Source organism: Lepidochelys kempii, chromosome 7 (assembly GCF_965140285.1).
Source record: "Lepidochelys kempii isolate rLepKem1 chromosome 7, rLepKem1.hap1, whole genome shotgun sequence".
NCBI classification, from domain to species: Eukaryota; Metazoa; Chordata; order Testudines; family Cheloniidae; genus Lepidochelys; species Lepidochelys kempii.
In genome coordinates this window covers 58,523,329-58,538,941 of record NC_136386.1, presented here as the reverse complement: position 1 = coordinate 58,538,941, position 15,613 = coordinate 58,523,329, and the positions used below count along the sequence as shown (strand labels likewise).

General features: G+C 42.1%; 1 protein-coding gene across 14 annotated transcripts in view; it reads right to left on the bottom strand.

The window, feature by feature from the left end:
* Positions 1-15,613, bottom strand: part of MAPK8 (mitogen-activated protein kinase 8) — a 125,223-nt gene that overhangs the window by 29,436 nt on the left and 80,174 nt on the right. For all 14 annotated transcript variants that reach the window (XM_073353041.1, XM_073353043.1, XM_073353038.1 and 11 more), the window contains 4 exons: positions 14,084-14,250; positions 9,531-9,660; positions 5,134-5,192; positions 4,875-5,013 (listed from right to left, as the gene is read on the bottom strand). In XM_073353041.1, coding sequence (XP_073209142.1) covers positions 4,875-5,013; positions 5,134-5,192; positions 9,531-9,660; positions 14,084-14,205 — 450 coding nt within the window. In that variant the 5' untranslated portion in view covers positions 14,206-14,250. The remainder of the gene's footprint in view (positions 1-4,874; positions 5,014-5,133; positions 5,193-9,530; positions 9,661-14,083; positions 14,251-15,613) is intronic.

The window sequence follows — 15,613 nt, the reverse complement described above, 5'->3', positions numbered from 1 at the left end:
CATGACTGCTAAGACAAGAACAAAACACTCTGCAGTTCACACCTTAAAGAAAATAACCACTGGCATAAAAAAATGAAAAACTGGGCCATTATTATAACTTCATTCTTCCAATTTTTTTTCTTGTATGAATTAATGTTTATATCTTCAGCCAACCAAAGAATTAAACCTCTGGTATTACTCTTCAGCAGTTTATGTAACAAGTAGGGGGAGAAAAACACAACTAATGTTACCAGATATATTAGCAATGTTTGAAATAATTTGGGGTTAGTATGAAATGTTAGCACTCAGACAAGTATTACAAATTGCTCAAGGGAATTATAGTACCAAAGGAGAACAAAAATGGTTGAATTATTAGAGATAATGTCACAGCAGGACTTTTCATCCTAAATGGTATTCAAAACACGAAGATTCTTACGATTTAATCAAGCAAAACTTTTTATAGTTAAAATGCATCTGTTAAAAAAAAATGAGTTACCCTTCATCAACTCTATCAATCAAGGTTGCATTACCTCTTGATTTGTTGTAGATATTTCTCTGAATGATCAGAAGGAAATTCATGCTTGCAAAGGTTTGGTTTGCAATAATGATTTGGTTGGTCATCAGTTAACCAACTTTAAGTTTAATAATGACAGAACTCTGAACTGCCATTGCAAAAACTTCCAGAAGAACTTCCTGCACCTTTAAAAACAGGAATCAAAATACCTTCAAAAAGAAAAGGAGTACTTGTGGCACCTTAGAGATGAACAAATTTGAGCATAAGCTTTCATGAGCTACAGTTCACTTCATCGGATGTAGTTCATGAAAGCTTATGCTCAAATAAATTTGTTAGCCTCTAAGGTGCCACAAGTACTCCTTTTCTTTTTGCAGATACAGACCAACACGGCTGCTACTCCAAAATACCTTCAAAATTTCAAGGCACATTAGATGGAAGATTTGCAACTGAACTCTTCAGTTGAGCTCTATAACCAGATTTTGATTTTCCATTGCCCCTTTTAAACTCAGTCTCCCAAGATGCTTTACAAACCTATGAGCTACATACTCACACAGCATCTACAGAAGCATACAAAGCAACCATTTTGTTCTAAGCCATATCTTCCACACCTTTAGCTGTCAGAGAGCAAATGCTGGCCATAACATCAGAAGGTTTGTCCGAAAAAAAATCATGAGATCTCTCATTCCCACCTAACTGATCACTAGAGGAGTGATCCCCAAAAGACAGACTTATCATGGGATATAAGACCAAGATCTGGCACCCCTTTGAGAGAGAGAAGATACTGATATAGGTAGTTTTTAATATGGTAATTTTCAGGCTTCCAGTGAGCCTCTCAGATATAAAAAAATGCTGCAACACTTACTACAAAATATAAAGTAAATCAAACTAGTGTACAGGAACATGTGAAGTCAGTCACCTTCCCATCTCTCCCTAAATCACATGCTAGGAGAATGTTTTTGAAAATATGATGCATAATGAAGGCTTCTATTGACTCTAGAGATTAGTATTCTGCTTATAAGATACTCAACATTTATTTATCTTATTCAAGTGTGATGAGGCATTTCAGCTACTTAAGACAATACTTAGATTGTGCTGGAGTTGTGTTTATATCCTGTTTTAATAGTTACTGTTGTATATATGCAGGTTTCTATTATAGGGATGGAATAATTATAGGACCTCTGGAGCAGTCCTCTTTCCCCATCAATAAATTATGTGGCATCTCAGCCTGCCACAATATTGTTGTATTAACCAAATTCATTCTCTTCAAAATTGTGAGGCTAGAACTGAGGAAAGAATTTACCATCATCATCAACAGGAAATAATTCCATGCACACACTCACACAAGGATGCCCATGTCATTTGCACGCAGAAAGTTAATGCCTACAAAAGCATATTCATTCTTCAATTTCCTTCCAGTATCTGACCTCCAGAAAGTCTAGAAAATTTGAATGCAAATACAAATCAACAAGACATGTAGCCTAACATGCTTCAGAATTCTCATGGCTAGTACTGCCACAAGGTACATTTTAAAATCTCATTCAGGTGTACAAATATACACATTTTCATTATAGCAGGAGCTCAAAAGCCCGATGTGGGAGTGATGCAGTGGTTAGAGCAGGAAATTGATATGAAGACTCCTGGATTGTACATCCAACTATCTTACTGACATTCTGCGTGACCTTCAGCAAGTCACTCCAGACATCGCTGGGACTCAGCTCAATCACCATCTTCCACCTGCAAAATGGAGGCTAAAGCATATTTCTAGAGCTGTTGCAGATTCAACCCTTGTAAAATGCTTTGAGTATTCTGGGAACAGGTGTTCATGTACAAGGTATTAATAAGGTTAAGCTATCTATAGTCAAATCTATACTGAGAAGTAAAGATGTGAAAGCTATGCATTTTAATTATAAATGTGTGCACTCTGTACAATTTGCTTAGTCAGTAAAAATTGTGGGAGCTTTCCTTCATTTTTAGCTTTTACACTGTACATGTATTGTGTTTCTGGCATGTTAGTGCATATCAAGCATGTTACTGCTTAAAGCAAGTATTTCCACAAGCAATGCAATATGTCCTGCATAGAAGCATTTATACAGCACTTTACACCCTCAAAGCATTGTGCAAATATTAACTCTCAACCTATATGAGGTAAACTTTACTAATTCATAGAGAAGCTAATTAACCCAATTACGCTTCGTTAATGGCAGAGCAAGATTTAGAACTCAGGAGTTCCTGACTCCCAGGTGCCATGACATACCAAAACTCCGAACGCACCACACACAACCACAGAAAAAGATAATATGGGATGAACAGTGCCAACAGGAAAATTGGCATTACATATTAATGATATTGTTGCTGAGGACCTAGCTAAATAAAATCACTGCTGAAACTGTGTGTTCTACATAAAGCTAAGGTCCTTTGCAAATAATCCCTTTTCTTCAGAAGGTTTGTTGTTATCTGCTTGATAGACACAAGGAACACTAAAACTTTATACCTTTAAGTACAAATGATTAATCGATGCAAAATTAAGCAATGTAACATTTTTCATGAACAGCAGGCTGATCTTAATATGTCATAATATGAGGACCTGCAGGTGAAATTGATCCATCTGTGTCATTCAGAGCCATTAACACATTTAACGCATTCAAAGATCATTATTTAATTTGTGCTAAAAGTCTGCCTTGCCAGAACAGGTTATCTTGTGAATTTATGCTGCGAAGCAATTCAAATGCTTCAGGAATGTCAGTACAAATTCTAAATTACAACTACCAGGAAGCACTGAAGCTAGATTTCCTGATTTTCAAACTATCACCCACCACCAATAATATCTGGACTGAACTGAACACTGTAGTGGAGAAGTAGCTCCTGTTATAACTAGGATTGCATAAACGTTTCCATTCACCTGCAGGTTCTCGGAGAGCAGGGGCTCTGTGTTATGGTGTGCTTAAAAGGTCTGAAAGGAGACTGCCCTGCAACTCCTAAAACTGACAGAACAGGGGCTCCCTCCTATGTATTTCAACATGGGTTAGGGGAGGGCATTCTTGCCAAGTATATCCATTCTATTGGGATTTCTTTTCCTCAGCGAAAAAACCCTAGGAAAATCCATACTATAAACCTCTGAAAAAGATGAAGCTTCTAAAGCTAAGCACTCAAAAGACAGGAAACGCCAAGGTTGCATGTGTGGCCTTTCTTTGCACCCCTGGGTGGATGCATTATGATGGAGACTTTGACGACACAGAATAGTGTCACAAAAATCACACAACATAGTATGAATCAATTTTTTGGCACCATCCTAAATAAAGAAATGCAATATTCTATAGTTTTTTTATCTGGTATGCTAAGGGTAATACAAACACTGAAATGGAAGAGTAAATGGAAAAATAGTAATAGCACACGAAACTACAGGTCAAGTACAACAGGGTAAGTATATCAGAATAATAATAAAAACGTTCCTGGCATATACGTATCCAAGTAAATTACCTTGGATAGCTAACAGTCTCATCTCCCGAATTGCACATAAGGAAGGCTGCACTGCTGATTGAAGAGAATGTATAGTATATGGGTGCTGAAAAATAATTAAATGCATACCGAGATGGGACCTTATTTAAGAAGTCAATACACAGATATATATAATTAAATATTGTAACAATGAAAACAGAATAAGCAAACAAAGTATTATAAGTTGCTACATATTACTAAGATTGTAAAAAATATATATATTTTATTTTAGAAATCATACACAATTATGTTCCTGTAGACAGTACTGTAATGCATGGACAACTTAACTTCACAATTTCCTGACCCGAGTGCCTAATTAAGCTACCTTGACTTAATATAAACAACACAATGAGGAAACAGTTGGGAGGCTTACAGGATAGAATTTTCCAAGCTACACGGTTGTATAAAGTTTCACTCACAGGACTAGACAATATTTGATTATGCAGAGAATTTTAGAGATGTATAATGTGTTTGTTATTTTAAAAAAAATGCAGAAATAAAGATTACATTATGATAGTTTAAAAATATATGGAATTTCAGGTTTGGTTACCAAAAAACGAAACAGAAACTTAGTTGGTTTAACCAATTAGTATAAAAAGTCACTCTTTTCCAGGTATTCTTTCCTTCTGATATCCACTGGGATAAGAATTCTACTGCAAATTAGAGGAGATGATGCAACCTATTATACAGATTTTGGACAATATAGTCTAGCCAAATTGAGATCCAGTTGAGGATGGACTCAGACTTTTGTTTCAAATTTAAACACACACAATGCAGTCTTTGAAAGTATATATACAGTTTCCATATTAATAGAATTTTTCCTGGCTCCTTAATACTGAAGGCAAGAACATTAGGTGGATTTTAAAAAGTATAGTATACCACTAACCCTATGGATAATCCCAGCTGAGTGAAGATGCTTGATACCACACAGCATCTGATAAAGAAGGTACGACATTCGTTCATGGTCTAGCTCCATCTGAATCACTTGGCAGAGATTTGCATCCATGAGCTCCATCACTATGTAACTTATGAAACAACAACAACAACAACAAGTGAGTAATTAGAAGATAAGGTGTATTGTCTGAAGTCCATTCCACTGCATATGTTTGTGACAAGTTACAAATCTGGGTAAAAATTAGACTTACACATCTTGAAATTCTTCCAGAGATTTCTGTGGTGTGAACACATTCAGCAGGCCAATTATCTGTGGAGAGAAAAAGAAAACTCACAAAAGGTCAACAAATAGATTTTGCTTACCTGTGCAAAAACACAAAATTGGTGGCTGGAAAGAAGTAAAACTTGACCTAAGAAGTCTCCTGATCATACAAGTGAACTTTGCTCTCTAGTACGCATAATCCAATAGTCATTGTTAAGAATTGTGTTTACCAGCTTTCCAACTGGTGCCAACCCTCCAGGATTATCCTGGAGTCTCTAGGAATTAAAGATTAGTCTCTTTACTAAGTACTCCTGTTCTTTTTGCAGACACAGACTGACACAGCTGCTACTCTGATTTCTAATTAAAGTTATGTCATGTGATGAAACCTCCAGGAATATGTCCAACCTAAACTGGTAACCCTATTTCCAACCTAACCTCTGAAGTCAGAGGCTACAACACTTTTGCACAGTAACGCGCATGATCACTGGCAAAGTGCATGTCCAAATAAACTGTCCATGTATTAACAGGATGAAGCGACACAGGAAGGTTGAAAATCTTCTTTTGCGCCCTGGACAACTGGAAGAAATGAAGAGGACTCTGTGCCGTACCAGAAGTTTTGTGGTGTTCAAACTCAAGGTGAAATATAACTTCTAAAAGAAGAAATTATAACACTCATGGAAACTGAGTGATGGAAGTAAGAGTTACATTGCCAGGCAGCCAGAACGGCAGATTAAAATGCTTCAACTGAAGTGAACGGGTTGCATACAGGTTCTCTAAGGACAGCTACTGCAGAGTAATAACCCTTCAAGAGGTATGGCATATTTACCTGTAACATAATATTTCATTAGAAATTAATCCAGAGGTAGATTAGGAAGCACACTCAGTGTTTGTGATAAATCAGTGGTGCACTTCATTTAATAAAGAAAAGCACAAGAATAAGCGAGCAGAAGAGGAAACCAGAGCTTCCAAAGGAAGGACGGCTGGAAGAGGAAGTAGCTTGAGTGTTTGCATACAAGAAGGGCATGAGTTACTACTAGTCACCATGATTACTGATGCTGTGTATGAAGAGGGAACACAGTTATGCTGAGCCCAACCAAGCCTGTTATCTTCTAGCTGAGGGACAAGAAAATGACATAAGCACCACCATACAAATATCAGATCTTTGTATGCTTAAATTGGACACTGGATTTACCATTTCATTGCAGGAGGGGCTAACTGTTTTACAGTTAAGGTAATTTATAGTAGAGTCATTCAAGCAACCAATTTACTGCTTTTATAAATGCCACACTATAATTCCCACCAAATTCAGCATAAAAAGGAGAAGACTCTGATGCATGAAAGATCAGAATATTTTGGCCAGCAGTGCTGGGGCTGTGCTTGTGCCCTGGATGTCCTCATCCTCTCCCCGACTTAATGGGATTAAGGGCAAAGTAGGCCCCAACTGTCCCTTAATTCCTTCACCAATCGAGAATCCAGATGGTACAGGACTCCATAGTAACAGGGAAGGAGAACAGATCACGGAATCCAAGTGGACACAACATCTCAAAGAACCACAGATACTGTAGGATAAGTCATCGTTCTCTCTTCCTAGAGTGATTGTCCACATGGATTCCACTTCTGGTGGCTAGCAAGCAGTGCTCTCAAATCAGGAGGTAGGTGCTAGGAGTCCTAGTTAAATGAGGATTGCAGGACAGCTCTACCAAAGTGGGAGTGAGATCTTGAAGCCACAACTAAGGAGTAGTGCTGGGTGAAAATGTGGACTGATCCTCATGTAGCTACCCTGTGAATTTCTGAGATGGGCATGCTTTTTAGAAAAGAAGCCAAAGCTATCTGAGTCCTGGTAGAATGGCTTCTAACCTGCATGGGTGGATCTAATATAGCTATCTCATAGCATAATTTAATACAATTAAATATCAACGTAGACAATCTTTGGGTGGATATTGTTGGACCTTTAATCCTGTCTGCAAATGCTACAGACAGCCTGGGAGTGCTCCTGAAGGAGCTGTCAAGGTAATTCGAAAAAGCCTTGATCACATCCAGGGTGTGCATTTTGGTTTCCTTCCTGATTACAGCAGGGAAGAAAACTAGCCAAAAATAGGCTCCTCAAGTGCCCATCATTAAGTGAAACAGCCACATCACAAGAGAGGCAAGTTTTGAATGCTGGGGAGTTTGTTTCAGCCATAGCTGCTAAATCCCAGTACCAGGGAAGTCCTTAATATAAGTTTTGTTTTGCATTTTTTTTAATATTGTCAAAGGGTATAAAAAAGAGAAACACATTATGCCAACTATGCTATTTATTTATGTACACACACACACACAGGGGTATCAAGATCACACAGCAAGTAGATAAGTAGATCTTGCAAGGCTTCCCATCTTGCAACCATAGGTGGCGAGAAGGAACTGAAAGATGGTTGGCCCCATGCACTCCTTGTGCCCTCAAGTGGGGGAACACTAGGGCACCCAGGTTACTGGTACAGCCCCAAAGGACATTGCTGCAAAAGAATCAGATCTCCTGTGCATTGAATGCCTGCACACCAGAAGTGGAATCCATGTGGACAATCACTAAATTATAACCCTACAGCAATCAATGTTTCAGAATTAACACAGGATGTTCCAAAGCAGCTTTGTGAAGTTCAGTGCAGTTTAAAGAGTTTGAACATGCTTAAGATGTTATTGCTCTGCGTCAGAGTGGTGGTCATACATTTACCACCTCCTCTCCAAACCACACACACATACATGTATGAAGGGCCTTTAGAGTAAGACTAGCTGCACTGTGCTTTAGAACTAGTTTGTTTTCTCTCCAGCCCCTGCCTATGCTTCCAGACTGAAAGGGCTGGGATGCTGCTTCAGCGATATCAGAGGAAGAACAGGCAGGCAACTGATAAACCCTGCCCAAGCAGAAGCTTCCCTATTACAGGTAAGTACAATAAGACAGTTTGAGGATAGAAGCCAACTTCCACAGATGATAAGCGATATCTGCCAACTGCAGTGAGTGGATGGGGAATGCAGTGCAAGGTCAAGCAACTGCTAATCATCAAGAGTCACAGAGCAGAAAGGGCCCGTTGTCATCATTATATAGTTTGTGGTAACATCCAAAATGAGCGTGGAAGTTTCCATACACAGAGGGTAACAATCTCTGGCTTAGAGATCATACAGGCAGTATTCTCAGTGTGGCACTGCAATGGTGTCTGCGGTAGAAGGAAGCTTCTCTTGCAGATGGTGGCCCTCCTCGCCTATCAGCCTGAGGAAGCTGGAACTTCCCACATGGGGCTCAGGAGAGGAGGTGGTGAGGACAGCATGCTAGAGGTCTGCTCTGGGTTAATTTTACAGCCTGACCCAGAGCTAAACACCAACCCGAGCACAGACAATCCAAACCCGACCCAAGAGTGTTGAGTCATTTTCAAGTCAGACCTGAACCTGACACTTCCCCCCGAACCTGCGTCAACTTCATCCTGTCCTTGGGGCTCGGCCTTGTGGGGGCTTCCTGCTCCACATACCTCAAGCCCACAATCCATCTCCAGCCAACTCCTGGCTGTGAGGTTAGCATGGTGGTGACTGCATACCCCATTCCTGGCAGCCACCCTTGACATACTGCACATGCTTTGGAAAAAGAGGCACTGAGACTTGTCGGCACACTAACACCGCAGCACACAGCGCAGCAAGGTGGCGGTGGTTAGCAGGAGCATGACACGCAGGAGAATGGCACGCGGCCACTGCCACGCCAGCCCCAGGGGCAAGAGGGGGTGATCAGAGATTACCCAACCTGACCTGAGAGTGGCAAGGTTTTTAGACCCAATCTGACCTGAAACCAACACTTGTAGTTGGATCCCACTGGGTTCAAGTGGCGTATTAAGGCTCTATAGCATGCAGCCCCTAGCGAAGGAAGGAGCTGGCTCCTACCAGCTATCTCCAGGGCAGTTCTGAGAAGCAGCCACTTGGCCTATCAGTACCTCTCCTGCTCTGCTCTGATTTTATTGCCATCTCCAGAACCTGAAATGCTCTGCTGTTGTCCTGCAAGACCACCTGGCCCACTTGCGCACCAAAATCTGCTGCCACTTCTATCCCTCCCAAGCAGACTCTTTAGCAGATGCAGCACAGAAGGGAGAATGGTTACCTGTAGTACATCAGCCAATTGCCTGCCTGTACCACACCTAGCAGAGCAGCACCATGACTCCAGCCTTCAGCCTGGAAGCAAGGGTGGGGACAAGAGTTAAGGAAAAGCACAGTGGTGGCACTCTGAAGCATCCTCCTACACTTTATATGCACACAGGCCACCCCTTAAACACATCTCTACCCTATGTAAGGTGTTACCCTCTAGAGCCACCTATACGGTACCTGAAGACCTTTTTCTTAACACAAACATTTAAGGCAAGATTCTTCACTTACATTTTTGTGATTTACACACTTCATGAGAACAAGCTCTCTGTAGGCTCGTTTAGCATGGGTTTGATTCTGAAACGGCCGGCTTAGCTTCTTGATTGCAACATTTCGTTCCAGGATGGCATCATAGGCTGCACTGCAATTAAAAGTAGACCGTTGTTATATCATTTCATGGGTTCAAAGCACTTTATAAATTCGTTATTCCTTAGACATGCTCTTTCATCTCAGAGAGAAGGAAGAGCATTGTTCCCATTTCACAGATGTAAATCTGACACTGGTTAAGGTACTATCCCCAAGGTCACACAGCAACTCAGCAGGTGATCCAGAATTCCCATTAATATTAAACTCCAATACAACGAGTGTACAAGCGAGAGTCTCCCTCATAATGAGCAATAACTGTGTTCAGAAAAGATTTTCCAGCTTCACAGTTTGCCAGTCTTACACAGCTCCATCTCCTCAGACAGTAACAGGAACTCAGAGCCCCAAAACATCAAAGCCTCCTTAACTGAAGCCAGAGAATTCCTGCTACATGCCAATGGACATCAAGGCATTGTAGATTAGACTACATAAAAATACAAAGACATCAAACATGAGAAACATGTAGGTTTTTACCTAAAATCTACAAAAGGGAAGGAGCTTCTGCCATCAGGCTAACAGCTCCAGAGTGCTTAGGTACTCTGCTAACCACAATTTTATGGTACCCTGGCCTCCCAACTGGAGAAGCCACCTGAGTGGCAATATCACAATACAAAGGGGGAAAATGGGTTCAGGAAGACTTAACTGCCTGACACCACCGATTTTCCTTGATGATGAGGAAAGTTGAACGAGTTGCAAAAGGATTCAATCCAAATTTCTTTCTATTTATGGCTTAAATTCAGGACACTAATATTACCTATTAACACAGGCTGTTAACTTCAGTTCCGTTATTTTTCTTGCTACTGGTGAAGATCATTACAAGGGACAATTCCCATGCACATCACCACACCTCTGTGACAGGCAGGCACTGAATTTGTTTGCTGCAAGACGCAATATGACAGCTGTATAGAGTCAGTAGATATTTGTCAGATGCAAAGGTCTTGGCAGCTGTGCATTACCGAGGGTCACACGTTCAGTGAAAATCGGCTACCAGCAAATGTTCAGTGGTTATTAAATTAAACCTAGCTACTTTAACAAATATGTTATAAATCACCATCTGATTTGGACCATAGTAATCCAAAAAGTTAATCAAGACTGACTAGACTCTAATGAGAATAGAAGAAACATGAACACACATTGGAGATTTGCATTGGTTTGAAGTCCCCCTTAGTAAAGATGGATTTTTTTTTTTAAATGATGGATGGATGGATGAGGAAATGAAAAGTGAAGAGGGGTGGGCAGAGATGGATTCCAGTACAGGATTCCTGCAATATTGCATCAGTCTTTGCACCCCTGGATCACTAGGACACAAGTCTGTGGTGTCTCAGTCTACCTCTAAGTGCATGTTACAGTTGGTCCCCTTTGCTTGCACCCTAAAATGCTCAGATAACACTGTGATGGGAAGGACACAAGGACAGACACATACAAGGATTGCACTGGACTAGAGACTGAACTCCTAGACTGTCTCTCCAGGTAAGGATGGAGGCATGCAGGCAGGGCAGATAGTTGAGTTGATGTCCGCATTGTATGCATTCACAGAAAGGCAAAAGCTGGATGTGGAAGAGCCCTATTTGGGCATCTAGTTCATGCTCCTGTCAATATTGTCCCCTATTGCATATGGTCTACTTTTACATGCACTGAGTTAGAAGCTGTGATGGGGATTGTAATGAGACAGAGTGGCCTCCCACTGAGCCAGAGAGGGAGGGATCACTCTCTGAACCCAGATGGGTGGAGCCAGGCCATGATCACCCTTCCCACTGGAAGTCAGGAGGCAGGACAGGAAGTATAAAGGGCAGGTCCTCCTGGAGCTTAGTTTAGCTGCAGTTGCCAAAGGAGACAGATGCCTCCTGCCCACTCCTGAGCTGGGAAACTGCAGCAGATCCCTGCCAAGCTGAACACTGACTAGAGCTGCCTGCTACCAAGGCACGGAGGAGTTGCTGGGACTGCCACTGGCATTCTACCCAGATGAAATGGAGGACCCCCCATAGATCCAGGTACACCCTAAGGGGAGGGTAGGAAGTGGCCCAGGGGCAGCTGACCCCAGTCTGGCTGTGTTGCTGCCAGAGACCCGGTCAGCATGTTGCACCTGGATTCCCTGCTGACCCAGCTGTGAAATACTTCACCACTGTTAAGGTCCTGGGTCAGGGCCTGGTGGAGTCAGGTGGGCTGGGTTCTCCTATCCCCGGCCACCCCACTCCAGGGGTGGCAACCTCCCCTCTCTAAGCCAAGAGGCCTGTGTTTGTCAGCTGGAGCTAGGACACCCAACACCTGTGCTGCCTTGCCCTGACTGTAGGCTGGAGCCTTAAACTGCTGCCCCACCCTAACTGAGGGCCCAGCCTTATAGACTTGTGCTGCTCTGCTCAGATCATGGGCCAGAGCCCCTAACTGTTTGCTGCTCTGTCCTGACTACAGGCCACGGCCATAGACTGTTTGCCGCCCTGCCCCGACCGAGGGCCTGGGGCCCAGAGACTGATTTGTGGCTTGGCCTGGATTGCAGGCCAGAGCCCTTGTCGAAGCAGTGCTTTGCTAATTCTCTGACTGTGTGTAACGTCCAGTGAGGTGGAGTGGCCTCCCACTGACCCAGAGGGGGAGGGAACTACTGATAACCTATGACAGGGGTTCACATCATACCAATCTTGAAAGGGTTAATGAGGCTGAGAAGGGAGCCAATTAACTTAATAGGTCACATCTGAGGGGAATTAGGCTGGATGAACAACCCCTGATTGGCAACAGGGCCCAACTGAGAAGGGACAGGTGGGATTATGAGAGAGCCAGGAAGTTGGCAGCAGAAGTGGCTACAGTCACTCTGTAGCCTTAGGGAGAGAAAGGAGGAAACCAAGGGGAGAATAGAAGCAAATCATAAAGAGAGCACCCCGAGTTGCACAGAGAGAGGGGCAGGGCATGTGGATGAGCAGCAGAAGGGGGTCATAGACCTGGCAGAGCTAATCCCCAAAGTGGCCGGGAGGAGATGCCCCAATAGTGCGTGAACCCCGTGACAGGAGCCTTCTGCCTTTTCCCTTGAGAACCTATTGTACAGTCTGGATGTTCTTCCAGAAATTCAGCCTGAGTTTTCCTTTGAACTCATCCCATTGCACTTAGTAATACTCACTTTTAATACCTAAACAATTCCTCTTCCTCACTGTGTCTACTGCCTTCAAGTATTTGACAAGTATATCTACATTCCCTATCCCCAGTTTAGCCATGTTACGTACATTTAGATTTTACTCTCTATCTATTTAATAATTCTTAATACGCCTTTCTGGTATTAGGGGCTCCAAACTGAATATAACTGCGAAGAAAATTGTCGCTGTCCTTATCCATGAGAATGTAGACCCACGCAGAATTTACATTAGCTCTTCTGCTACCACATCACAGTGCAAGCTCCTATTTTACTTTGCTGGCAACTACCAACCCTAATAATACCTTGTTCAACATCGTTACTCTTCAAGAGTCTCACTTGCACTACTTGCATTTTTTCAAAGATATTAGCTTTCCTTTGTCCATATGACTCTCAGAAATTTACACAGTACTTTATAAATACAGATTATAACAGGTTCCATTGTAGAGGTTCAGGCAATTTTATTTCTTGCCCATATTCCTAACTTCATTAAGTGTTTTGTCATTTCTATGTCCTCTTGGTATCTGCATTATCTCCTGATTTAGTATCAGCTGAAAGCGAATGCTCTGTTTACATCTTCTCCCTGATCATTCAGAAAAATATAAAATAAGCCTGGACCTAACACTTATCCATGGGGCAATTCCAGTTCTCTGCCTGAAATTACTATCTTTAATCTACAGCCCTCACCTAATTTTCAGTCCATATGGCACTGTTCATAACCAAATCAGTTAAGGTAGCTTTAGGAAATCTGGCTTGAAAATATGTCAGACCTTCAGTGTTTTTGTGGACAGACAACTTCACAAGTACCAGCTGGCTGGTCCTGGGGACTGATGAGCAATGGATTCACTCAGTTTCAAGCAGCTACCAAGCTACTCTGAGAACTGTAAGCATGTACTACACCAAGAGTGTGCAAACAAAGAGCAATGCTGGCTTCTACTCCATTGCAAACAGGGTTGGGTTAAGTCACGGGGAGGGGAAATCAGTTTTTTAGCACTATCCTAATCTTCCAGGCCCTCATTTGTTTGCCAAATTACAGAACTCTCTCATAACTGGCAGTGTTTGTATTGGCTCCAACCTTGAACTGAAGGCGATGTTCTAGGTTAGAGGCAAGATGCACTGGTTGAATTGGAGAGGGAAGGGGCATTACATGTCATTACAATTAGTTCCTCACTTTGAGGATCAAATTTTCTCACACACACACACCATCCTACTGTCTCTACCCTATCTTTCAGTAAGATACAGTAGTCACTTTCAATTTTCTCTTCTAAATTAAGATTATTTATGCTCAAATTTAAAGAAAACTTACCATACTATTCCTTGTGCCCCTGATCCTATAGGTTTTAAATTCTGATATCGTTTTAGTACAGTGAAAGTAGAATCTCCAATCTCTACGCTGTAGAAATTGCTGTCACGTTTGCTTCTGCTCATGACGACAATTTAGTTAGAGCGCTTCATCCAAAATTAACTCTCAACCTGTAAAAACAAAAAAAAACAATTGTCAAACTTTTTGGTTTTTTAAGTATCAAAATACAAAAGGTTACCTTTTCAGAGGATTTCTTCGCCTAAATCCACTTTTGTCAATTGTATAGGGAACATCTCCAATGAGATGACACTAGATCTGCCACTCTGAGGTTTAAGACTGTAAGGCAGGGGTTCTCAAACTGTGGTCCACGGATAATTCCCTCTAAGGTACGCGCCTGGGTGGCCACACGAGTGAATGAAGGGCCACTCACCTAATTAGTGGGACTTGCACAGGCATGGCTCCACCTTACATGCGTGTCTTCTCCAGGGTCCAGGCACCTAATTAGTGAAGTGGTGGCCTTGGGGGGGAAATAGGGGGAAGGGGGCAGTGGGGTGAAAAAAGGGGGTGTGGGGACTTTGAGACATGCAGGCCTGCGGTGGCTGGAGAAATAGGCGACTTTCCCCAGCTCCAGGGCTGCGGCTGCCAGGAAGAGACGGACCGCCTTCCCAGCCCCAGTTCTGTGCCCGCTGCGGTGAAGGAGAGACCTCCCTCCTCCACAGCCCCAGCCCAGGAGCTGCCACGGCAGGGAAGAGAGGGCACATCCATCACATTAGAAAGGTAAGACTACTTGTATTAAAATGAGTTGTGTGCTTTTAGTTATAGAACAAAATTTTTTTTTTTAATATGGCGCTTTTATCAAAAGTGCTTTACAGTAGTTCGCTAATGGTACAAACATTCGGAAAGATTAAGTGGTCTGCCAAGACCCTCACCAATTTTCAAGTGGTCCATGGAAAAAAGTTTGAGAACCACTGCTGTAACGTCTTCAGGACAGAGACAGTGTCTTTGTACATATCTGTCCAGCCCCAATCTGGATCAGGGTCCCATGAGGGACTATTGCAATAGAAACAAACTATTAATATACCTCCTGAGGCTAAAAACTAAATCCTACCTAACAGAGGCCTACCACAGCATTGCACTACCAAACCTGAAACAATGTGAGACTGCAAATCAAAGAGTTCCAGGGAAGGAGTACGATTTACCTTTTAACCTAATAAGAGTAACTTTCAAATGCCCTGGAATTTAACAGTTTACAAAAACTGGGGAAGAGGTCTGATTAACAGACATGGACAAAAAAAGAAGTGATCAGTGAAAGGAAGGAAAAATTTATCTTCCTTCACAGGAAGAAAGGAAGTCTTACCGTAGGATACATATTCCTTAAAGATCCCTAGGTTAAAGTTGCACCAACAAAGAGTCAAAAAAAATATTAATGTTACGTTATGCAACCTTAACTCTCCTCTTTTCTGTATAGGCACTGCCAGAGTCTGAGATTAAATAATATTTCTCTCCTCTCTCCTGTGCATGGTTGTGAATGAA